We start from the raw sequence: 10,943 nt of genomic DNA, 5'->3' as shown, positions 1-10,943 counted from the left end.
CCCATCCCTATCAACCCGGTATACAGAAGGGATAGGATTGATCCTTGATGTGAAGACTCCTTCCCTCTCAGTTGATACTTTGAGCTACTACATCCATATGTGTAGGTCAAGTTCATCGAATTGTAATAAATACACTTGTTTCCTTTATCAAAAATTTTTAAATTTTCCTTCAGTCAAGTTCTGATCATCAAGCCATTGAAGCTACATCAAATGGGTACTATGTGCAAGTTTGAGCATTCTTGTGTATCTCCCCTCACTTCATATCAGCTGGATCCTTCACTCTCAGCTCTAGCCCTCCTAGGTCCTTGTCCTTGGGCTCACGAGTCCCCAGGTGTCACCACACTTTGGACCAACCAGCCCTTCATCTTCTCTCTCTTATTTCCAGGTTAACAGGAGTCTATGGAATGTTTGTACCTCACATGTTTAATCTAATAGGCTTTATGGAGATTGAGTCCATGAATGTATATGGGTTCAGACATTGCCAAAATGGACATTATGCAGTGCATGACTATATATGACAACTGGAATGGGCAAAAATATAAAGACAATGGAAAGATCATTGGTTTCCAGAGGGAAGAGGAAAGAGAATTCATGGTTAGATGGGTCACGGGACATTTTCAGAGCAGTGAAGCTATTCTGTGTGATACTGTAATTAAAGGTTTATGACATTATGCATTTGTGTTTCATCTTGATATAACTATGTACATAGTACATACTATCAATTTTGTTTCCCGACTTGTAACACACGTACCATAGACAGTGGCGAACTCTACAAGTTTTCCAAAAATCAAAATCGTCTCTAAAAAATAAAGTCTTAAAAAAGGAAAGCCTTAGAAAGAAATCATCACAGATTCTCCTTAACTGAATGTCCAAATACTGTGTAGTTGAAAGCTGCTGGCTTTAATAAGCAGATAGTTCAGCTTTTTTGGTTTCAGAATGTGTTGTGATCCAAGAAACCAATGTTGTAGCAAGCTCTTTCAAGGGTCAATAGATGTTCATCTTGGGCTCTGTTGTTCCTTGGACACGCCTGCTGCATCTGCAGCCTGCATGAGTCACTTGGTGATTCATCTGACCCTCACTGAGTGGAGAAGGCCCAGCGGTGTGACTCACCATTCATTCGTTGTGTGGGAGTTGGCAGTGAAATGGTGGAAGATGGAGGTACAAGTGGCTTACAGACTAGACACATAGAGGATATATTTTAAATGATATTTTTAAACCATAAAACATGGCCATATGTCCACAGGAATCAGAGTCCCCAAGATCAGTGAGTAGGAATGATAACAAGGGAACATGGAAGAATAGGATTTAAGAGAAGTGTGGCGTATGTAGAAGACCAGTCCCTATCTTGTGAGCAATGACTCCCCGGAACTGCTCTTAGAGAATAATGAAGTGGTGTAGCAAATAGGTTGCAAATCTCAATAGCTGTGTAAGCAACTGTCGTGTAGCAATAATAAAAGGTCCTACTTGCCAGTAAAGGCAGGATTAATAAAGTAATGCATGTGACGTTCCTAGATCATAGAGTTTGTCAGTGTTGCTTGTCATTGTTAGAGTCTAAGGTACCTCCATTTACACTTACCAAGACTCACATTGGCTGCTCTGCCTGCAAAATCAAATCTGACCCCCTTGACTTACATTCAAGGCCTTTTCCCAGTTGCCCTAAACCTATTTAAACATATATTTTTCTCCTCCCAATACAAGTCTTTTGCTTTATCTAAGAATATTCCTACTTTGCCCCTAGATATTTCTTAGTGTCAATCATATAAGTAAGTCCTTTCCCATTTTTTTGTCAGTTTGGATTCTGTCATTTTTTCAGGTCCCTACTGCATCTTCACAGTGTCTGTGAAGTGTCCTTTGTTGACTCTTGCTTCATTGTCTTCGTCATCCCTTTATCACTCGCTGCCTGTGTGTTCCTTATTGTTTTAGGTAGCCCCAAGTTGTAATGCATGCTCATCAAGAGTCAAGTCTAGATTTTGCAGTTCTATGCACTTCTCCCATAATGCTTTGTACATGTCAAATGGGTAGAGTTGACTTCTTCACCATGCAGAGCTGAGTAAGGGTGCCAATTCATTCTACTACTTTTCTTGCTGTCTGATCATCAACAAATCAGTTATTCTTTCTAAGCCTCAATTTACTCTGCCTTGCAGAATTTATGAGGAGTAAAGATGTATGTATGTGAAGCACTTACCTGCTTTATGGAAGGTCTTAATAAATGGATTCTTATTATTCTTTTTACCATTGATGAAATGCAGTATAATTAATGTTCCATAAGATCCCAGTGCTAAATAATTTTGCTTCTTTACAGCTCTACAGCTCTGCTGAATTTGGGAGAAGGTGGCAGCTTATCCAGGAAGGGGTCGTGCCAAACAGGTTTTACTGGTAAGTCTTCCTGCATTTTGTAGCCCGTTAACATGCCACCTCTTAGATGGACATCGGGATTTTCTTCCCACCTAGAGCTGCTGTGTGTCTCTTCTTACTGGATGTGCCTAAATCTGCCCACCTAGGAGTCCTGGTGTGGTGCTGTGGGCTTATGTGTCAGACTGCAAAGCCGTTGAAACTGCAAGGTAGGTGGTTCAAGCTCACCAGCTGCTCCTTGGAAACCCTATACAGGGTCTCTATGGGATGGAATTGACTCAACAGCACTTAACAACAACAACATATGCCTGGTGTGGCACTGCAGGTTAATGCACTGGACTGCAATATCTGTTTGAACCACAAGATCAGTGGTTCAAGCTCACAAGGCGCTCCTCAGAAACTCTGTACAGGGTCACTATGAGCTGGAACTGACTTGATGACACTTAACAACAACAACACCATATGCCAATGAGGACAAACGTGATGTTGGCATAGTAGTCATTTTAAGGAAATGTTCAACTTGTGTCACAAATTTCTTAGGAAACTCACGAGCAATCATTGAAATCAGTGAACATCAGGAGCTTTGTAAGTGTGTTGCTTTAGTAAATTTCTAGGGACCTGCAGTACAGAAATTTAAAATATATATAATAGTGATGTTTATTATTGAAACATAATTATGTACACATGCATCACCAATTTCAAAAAGAAAAGGTTTTCAGAACCAATGATTAGGTATTATTTGCTCTAATTAATAATTGGGTGTTGCTGGAACCCTGGTGTGGTACTGTAAGACATGCTCTGGGTCTCAAAGTCAGTTTGAACTGTAAGGTTTGTGGTTCAAACTCACCAGCTACTCCTCAGAAACCCTATACAGGGTCACTATAAGTTGGAACCTACTCGACGGCACTTCACAGCAACGACATCATTTACTCTAAAGATGGGTCTCTCTCCCACTCCTGATTCCATCTTCCAGACCCTCTTCTCATCACATGGGGATGCACCCAGCAGTTCGGGTTTCTTAATTATCCTTCCAGAAATATTCTGTGAATTACCAAACACATATATGCATGTTTTCATTGAATAATTGGTAGTTCATGCTCACTCTTTGCTCTAGGTTGTATTCTGTGCCTCGTTTTTTTAGGGGTTACAGTTAACAGTGCATCTGTCATCATTTTCACATGCTTGCACAAAATTTCGCTCTTAAGGATGTAGATTGGAGGTGAATATTTGGCATATTTCCCATACAGAAATCAGCTGTATATGTTGCTGACTTTTTTGTTTTGAGAAAGACCAATATGAAGAGAAAGGGCAAAAGGAAAGAAAAAGGAGACAATGAAAGTAATATTCTGTTGTTTTTAAGCACCTTAACCCATTACCTTGATTAAACTAGAAGGGAGTTTCTTCCTTTTTAATGGGTAGCCACAACTGAAGCAAAGAGAAATGTTGTCAGGTGCCATCGAGTTGGAACCAACTCATAGCGACCCCATGAACAGCAAAAAGAAACAATGTCCGATCTGGGGTCAACCTCACTACCGCTGCCAAATAATACGAGTTAATTTTGCCTTTTGAGTTTCTAAGTTGCCTAGCTCCTGGTAACATAGGGGTAAATATAGAACTGCCAGGTATAGTTTTGACATTACTTGCCAATATATTTTGATTTTATAATCTGACTTTTGCAAAAAAAAAGTGTAAATCTGTCTTACTCTAGTTCATCTAGTTAGATGCCTATGGAAAAGACATTTAGGATGTGTCCAGAGCTTTCCTACTCCAAACAGTGCTGCAGTGTATTTACTCAGACAAAAGTTTAAGTAGCCTTTGTTCGCATCATTCAGAATAATGGCGGCAGTGAACTTTCAGAAGCCAGTGAGTTTTCTCAAGTGTGCCAGTAAAAGATGTCTTCTGTTTGCTCCTTACATCACACAGCCTCTGGACTTAGAGGCAAAACCTATCACCAACATACCTAATGCACCCTCCACGCACTGCTTTCAATTTTATATGAACTTCTTTGAGGAATGTATTTTTATCTTTCTCATTCTCAAACACTGCCCTAAAATCCCTATGGGAGTTGGAAGCCTGTGAACCGCATTAAATAAATCTCTTAAAAAGCTAGTGAAACTGCCAGGAAAATTGAAAGACAAGTCATTTGCAGACAAACTGGTTCAAAGATAACACAGAGAAACATCTGTACAGAATGATACCTTTTTAAAAATATTGTTTTATGTTTTTCATCATGAAGACACATTTTGAATTAGCAAGGATTTTCGGTGCAAAGACGCTAGTAACCTCCCTCCCGCTGCTTCCTTTCTCTGGGATGGTTCGAGTCTTCCTTGGGGAATCAAAGTCGGCCTCTCCGATTTCCAGGAGTCAGCCTCTGACTCTTACTGAATCTTCCTTCTCTGTTTTACATTTCTTCTCTTCCACTTTTCCTTGATTTGTCTCTTGTTCAAGAGACAACTTACATCTCTGAGTGTGTTTATAAATTATAAAGTAAGCTTTTGGAAGAACATGAGCAATTAAATTTTCAGTCACCACATATGCATGTGAAAGTTGGACAATGAATAAGGAAGCCCATTGAAGAATTGATTCATTTGAGTTCAGGTGTTTGAGGAGAATATTAAAAGTGACATGGGTTGCCAGAAGAACAAACAAATCTGTGTTGGAAGAAGTACAGCCAAAATGCTCCTTAGAAGTCAGGATAATGAGACTTTATCTCTCATACTTCTGGCATATTTTCAGGAAGGACTAGTTCCTGGAGGACATAATGCTGGGTGAAGTGGAAAGTCAGTGAAAAGGGAGAAGACTCCCAACAAGATGGACTGGTACCATGGCAGTACCATGGCGGCAACCATAGACTCAAATTCACAACAATAGTGAAGCTAGTGCAGGATCAAGCAGTGTTTAATTTTGTTGTGTGTAGGGTTGCTATGAGTCAGAAATGACTTCATGACACCTAACAACAAGATTTTGGAAGGCAGGTCTGTGTCTGTTTGTTTTAATATTATTATTATTATTATTAATGTTCTTGTCTTCTTTGGTGCTTTATGCACATAGAAGCTGGGGGTCCTGTCATTGACTCCTAACCAAATGGTTGGTGGTTCTAGCCTACTAAGCAGCTCTACAGAAGAAAAGTCTTGGCGATCGGTTTCCATGGAAATTGTAGCCGAGAAAACTCCTTGGACCAATTCTGCTTTGTAACACATGGAGATGCCATGAGTCCAGGGCCAGTTCATTGACAACCAGTAACAATTGCATTTGCACATAGAAACACCTCGAGAAATAAAAAATGAAGAAAAAACTGAATAAGTGAATGTGTTTCTATTGACTGATCCTGGAAATAGAATTAATGCTTTGTCAGTGAGACAGGCACAAATCTTACTTCTTCATTTGCTTCATGTGGTTGGATATCTGTATGTGGTACCAGCAATAGAGGGTGGAAAATAGCAACTTATATTTGATATTATGACCATCAGAAACAAAAACATTGAATAAAGGATGGACTAGGGAGGCGAGGCAGACTACTTCCAAATGTTTAGCCAATGAAAACCTTATGAATAGCAGTAGAATAATGTCAATATTGAATATTAAAACATTTAGAATAGCACTAGAATATTGTCAAATATAGTGCCAGAAGATGATGAACCACTCAGGTTAGAAGACACTCAAAGCAGAGTTTGGCTGTGATGATGTGAATGGAGTAAAGTTATCAGAACCTACATTTGCTAATGGGGCGCGATTCAAAAAGAAGAAAAATGGCTGAAAACATCCATTGATAATCTGAATATGAAATGTATGAAGTATGAATGTAGGAAAATTGGAAGTTGTCAGAAATGAAGTGAAATGTATAAATATCAAAGCCCTGGGCATTAATGAGCTAAAATGAACTGGTATTTTGAATCTGACAATCATATGGTTTACTTTGCTGGAAATTACAAATAGAATAGGAATGGTGTCACATTCATCATCAAAAAGATCTATCTTGAAATATAATGGTATCTGTGATAGGATAATATCCATAGGAATACAAGGAAGACCAGTTAATAACACTATTATTCAAACCTATGCATCAATCACTAAAGCCAGTGATGATGAAATTGAAGAATTCTACCAACTTCTTCAGTCTGAAGTTGATCAAACATGCAATCAAGAGGTATTGATAATTACTAGATTAAAATGCAAAGGTTAGAAACAAAGAGGACAGATCAGTGGTTGGAAAATACGGCCTCAGAAATGGAAATGATGTTGGAGGTCACATGATGGAATTTTGCAAGACCAATGACTTATTGATTACAAGCACCTGTTTTTAAACAACATAAAAGAAAACTATACACATAGACCTCACCACATGGAATACACTGACTACATCTGTGGCAAGAGACAGTGGAAATACTCCATATCATTAGCCAAAACAAGGCCAGTGACAGACTGTGGAAAAGACCATCAATTGCTCCTATGCAAGTTCAGGCTGAAGCTGAAGAAAATGAAAACAAGTTCACTAGAGTCAAATATCACCTTGAACATATCCCACCTGAAATTTAGAGATCATCTCAAGAACAGATTTGATACATTAGACACTAAAGACCGAAAGCCAGAAGAGTTGTGGGGTGACATCAAGAACATCATATGGAAAGAAACAAAAGATCTTTCAAGAAATTTGAAAGGTGGCTACCTGGCCAACTGATGGAAGGAGATCCATATTTGTGTCCATTCCAAAGAGATTTGACCCAATGGAATGCAGAAATTATTAGAAAATATCATTATGATAACATGCAACTAATATTTTACTAGATTTAATTTAAAAATGCTGTGACGGAATATCGACAGGTAATTGCCAGAGGCTCAAAGCAGATTTATATGAGGATGTGGAATGAGGGATATCATTGCTGATGTCAGATAGATCTTAGTAGACAGCACTGAATAACAGAAAGATGTTTTCCTGTATTTTATAGACTATGTGTAGGCTTTCAACTGTGTGGATCATGACAAGCTGTAGACAACATTGCGGGGAATTAATATTCCAGAACTCTGAATTGTGCTCATGAGGAACCTTAGCATAGAATAAGAGGCAGTTATTAGAACAGAACAAGGGGACACTGAATGGTTTAAAATCAGGGAAGGTGCACACCAGGGTGATAGTCTTTCCCCATACTTATTCAATCTGTATGCTGAGCAGATAACTCAAGAAGTTCAGTTATTTGAAGAAGAATGAAACATCTAGATTGGAGGAAGATTCATTTACCACCTGCAGTATTCAGGACTTAAAATACTTACCGATGAAGATTCATGGAGTCTTTAATATGTGTTGAACATCAATTTAAAGAAAACAAAACTCGTCACAACTGGACCAATAAATAACATCATGGTAAATGGAGAAAAGTTGGACGATGCCATACTTCATTTTGCTTGTTATTACCTCAGTTAACACTCATGGAAGCAGCAGTCAAGAAATCTAAAGACGTTTTGCAGTAGACAAAGCTATGGCATGAGACCTCTTTAAAGTGTTTAAGAACAAAGATATCAGTTTGAGTATTAAGGAGCACCTGACCCAAACCATGGTATTTTCTTTCAATAGCCTCAGATGCATGTGAAAGTTGGACCATAGAAGACTTGATGCATTTCAATTCTGGTGTTGGAAGAGAATATTGAGACTACCATGACTGCTAGAAGAACAAACTAATCTGTGTTGGAAAAAGTACAGATTGTGGTTTAGAAGCAAGGATGGGGAGACTTCATCTCTCATATTTTAGACATATCATCAGGAGGGACCAGTTCCTGTAGAAGGACATCATACTTATTAACGTCGAGGGTCAGCGAAAAAGAGGAAGATCCTCGATGAGATGGATTGTCACAGTGGCAGCAGTAATGGGTTCGAGTATTAGGATTGTGAGGTTGGTGCAGGACTGGGCAGTATTGTGTTCTGTTATCCATGAGGTCGCTATGAGTAAAAGCAGGCTCGATGCACCTAACAACAACAAAAGGATGATGGACAAGGGAAAGGAGCAGAGATGAGGCTACTTCTCACGGAAGTGGCATACAATGATATTTGTAGCATCTGAAGGTCTTCTCTGTAGACAGCACCATTGTAAGTGAACAGACCACATCTTCAGTGCAGCGGGTGCTAATTGCACCTGAAAGCCCTGGTTACCAGAGCCCTTGGACCTGTACATACCAAAGGTCATAAAATTATAGCTGTTTTTATAAAGAAACCCTATTCATGATTTGTGAATTCTAATTAATCTGGTGACATTCAGGACATCTTCCCAGATTCATTCCCTAGGCTGTGATAAATACTAGTCAGCCCTGAAGCTATTGAATCCTTATAACCACTTTATGAAGTGAGCACTTGCATTATCATCAACAGATGGGCAACACACAGAGGTTAAAGACCTTGGCCACAGTCACCAAGCTGGAAAGTGGTAGAGCCAGGATTGGAATGCCAACAGCCTGACTCCAAAGCACATGTTCTACTCAATGCACTCTCTTGCCTGCACCTCTTGGCTGTCTTTTCTGGACTAGGATTGTGAACCCTGGAAATCCAGCCCACAGAGGCAGGCAAGTGGAGAAACTCAAAGCACAATGGTCAGCATGTGTAGCTCTCCAACTGGAGTTGGCAGTTGGCTCTTAGAGTTTCTTTAAGCTTGGTTCTATTTTCTGGAGAAGGCCTGACATGGTGTGAGCTGCACATAAATCTTTCTGTCTCTACCAATGCAATCCACACTTTAAAATTCTGAGCAACTTCCTGAGGCTGGTAGAAAAGGTGTCAATCAATGCAATATAATAGCCTCACTTCTGAAACCTGTGACTTCACAGTACACAGGATCCATGGGCTCTCTGGGATTATTCAGCCAGATTAATTGAAATAAATGCCCTTTAACCAGATCTGCCTGGAGCGCAGCTGTGCAAAGGACTGAGGGAAACTTCTCTGGTCCTAAAGTGAAGTACTCTGTGACTCTGGCTGATAGCATGGGCTTACTTGGAAAAGAAATGAAGAGGAATTTTTATCTTTTCCTCTACATGTAAAACATTTGTGAAATAGCTGTATTTGAGAGGGATGGGGCAATAGTAATGGGACTTGTTGTGAAATGCCTTAGAGTCAGTTCCGACCCTTAGCAACCCTGTATAGGGTTTCTGAGGAGTGACTGGTGAGCTTGAACCACCAACCTTGCAGTTCAAACAGCTTTGCAATCTGGCACATTAACCCACAGTGCAACACCAGAACTCCAGTAATGGGAGTAATTGATGATAATTATAAAATAATTAAGGCATGTGAAAACTTATCCTTTTCATCTACCAAAACTTCTTAAGTAAGTATTAGCTTTCCTCCAGTAGGTTCAAACTGTTTCCCAAATATATTTACATACACATGGCATCTTATGGAACAATTTGTAGCAATTATGTTCTTAAATAGAATGTTGTTATTGCTGCTATGTGCTGTCAAGTCCGTTCCGACTCACAGTGACCCTGTATAGAGTGTCTAAGGAGCAGCTGGTGGGTTTGAACTGCCACTTTGAAGTTAGCAGTCTAGTGTTTATCCTGTGGCGCCACACCAGGAGGAGCCTTTACTAGCAATTGGAGTGCTCTGTTCTTCTTCACTATGGCAGAAATCAGTACTAGTGGCAGGCAGGAGAGCCTGGAGGTTTAGATGTCAGAGATGCTGAACCTAAGCTCCAGTTTTGACATTTACTAAGTGATCATGGAAAGCTACTTAGCTGCTGCACGCCCCATTTTTTTGCTCAGTAAAGTGAAGACATCAATACTTACTTCATTAAATGAGGTGTTTCCTGAGGAGGAGTTACATGCCTGGCACCTAAGTCATGTAGACGTCCTACTGACTGGCAGTACTAACACCTCTAACAATGGCCGACTTCCTACATGATTACTTTTGTTTTCTCCCATATTGACTTCATGATCAGGTTGGGTTTTTCCATTGTTTGGCAAAAATGACCACAATAAGTTGTAGGCTTATACTGTAATAGGTTTGAAATCCTGTCAAAACCAGTTTGTTTCTTGCTCTATATTTCCAGGTTAAGTTCACTTTGCTTTAGGACCAGAGAAGTTCCCCTCAGGCATACAAAGTGATGTATTACCCATGTAGGTAAGATACAAAGCAAATTGCATAGTTTAGAGGAGAGGTGATTCCCCAAATGGAAAACATCGATTTTGTTATCATGAAGGAGAATGGATTCTCACTGGGGACTTAACAGAAATGGGAGAACTGAGTGTCAGCAAGATAAAGTTCCAGAATAGAGTTTGTATTTGTTGAACAACCATAATGATCTAGGCACACCAGAAATCATGTCATATGATCCTAATAACTAAATTGTGACTTTAAAGAAACAAAAACGTGATCTACTTTATCGAACCTGAAACATACATAGTATAACGAGCCAGGTGATGAAGCTTAAATTCAGTCGGCCTGGCTCTATGGGCTGTACTTGCAGTAGTAAAGGTCAGCCTAAAAGTTAAGACTTGTTTTTCCCAAACGCCCAAATTAAAAAAAAAAAAAAAAAAAGCATACCATTTAAAAATGATATTTTCTTTTTCATAATTTCTTTTATTTGCTGCTTTTGTGATTGAGATTATACACAGCAGAA

At 39.4% G+C, this 10,943-nt stretch overlaps 1 protein-coding gene across 3 annotated transcripts in view; it reads left to right on the top strand.

The window, feature by feature from the left end:
* SORCS1 (sortilin-related VPS10 domain containing receptor 1) overlaps positions 1-10,943 on the top strand; it is a 749,465-nt gene that overhangs the window by 505,972 nt on the left and 232,550 nt on the right. For all 3 annotated transcript variants that reach the window (XM_006831326.1, XM_006831324.1, XM_006831325.1), the window contains exon 5: positions 2,303-2,376. In XM_006831326.1, coding sequence (XP_006831389.1) covers positions 2,303-2,376 — 74 coding nt within the window. The remainder of the gene's footprint in view (positions 1-2,302; positions 2,377-10,943) is intronic.

Source organism: Chrysochloris asiatica, unplaced genomic scaffold, assembly GCF_000296735.1.
Source record: "Chrysochloris asiatica unplaced genomic scaffold, ChrAsi1.0 scaffold00003, whole genome shotgun sequence".
Taxonomy (NCBI): domain Eukaryota; kingdom Metazoa; phylum Chordata; class Mammalia; order Afrosoricida; family Chrysochloridae; genus Chrysochloris; species Chrysochloris asiatica.
This window is presented reverse-complemented; position numbering and strand designations above follow the sequence as displayed.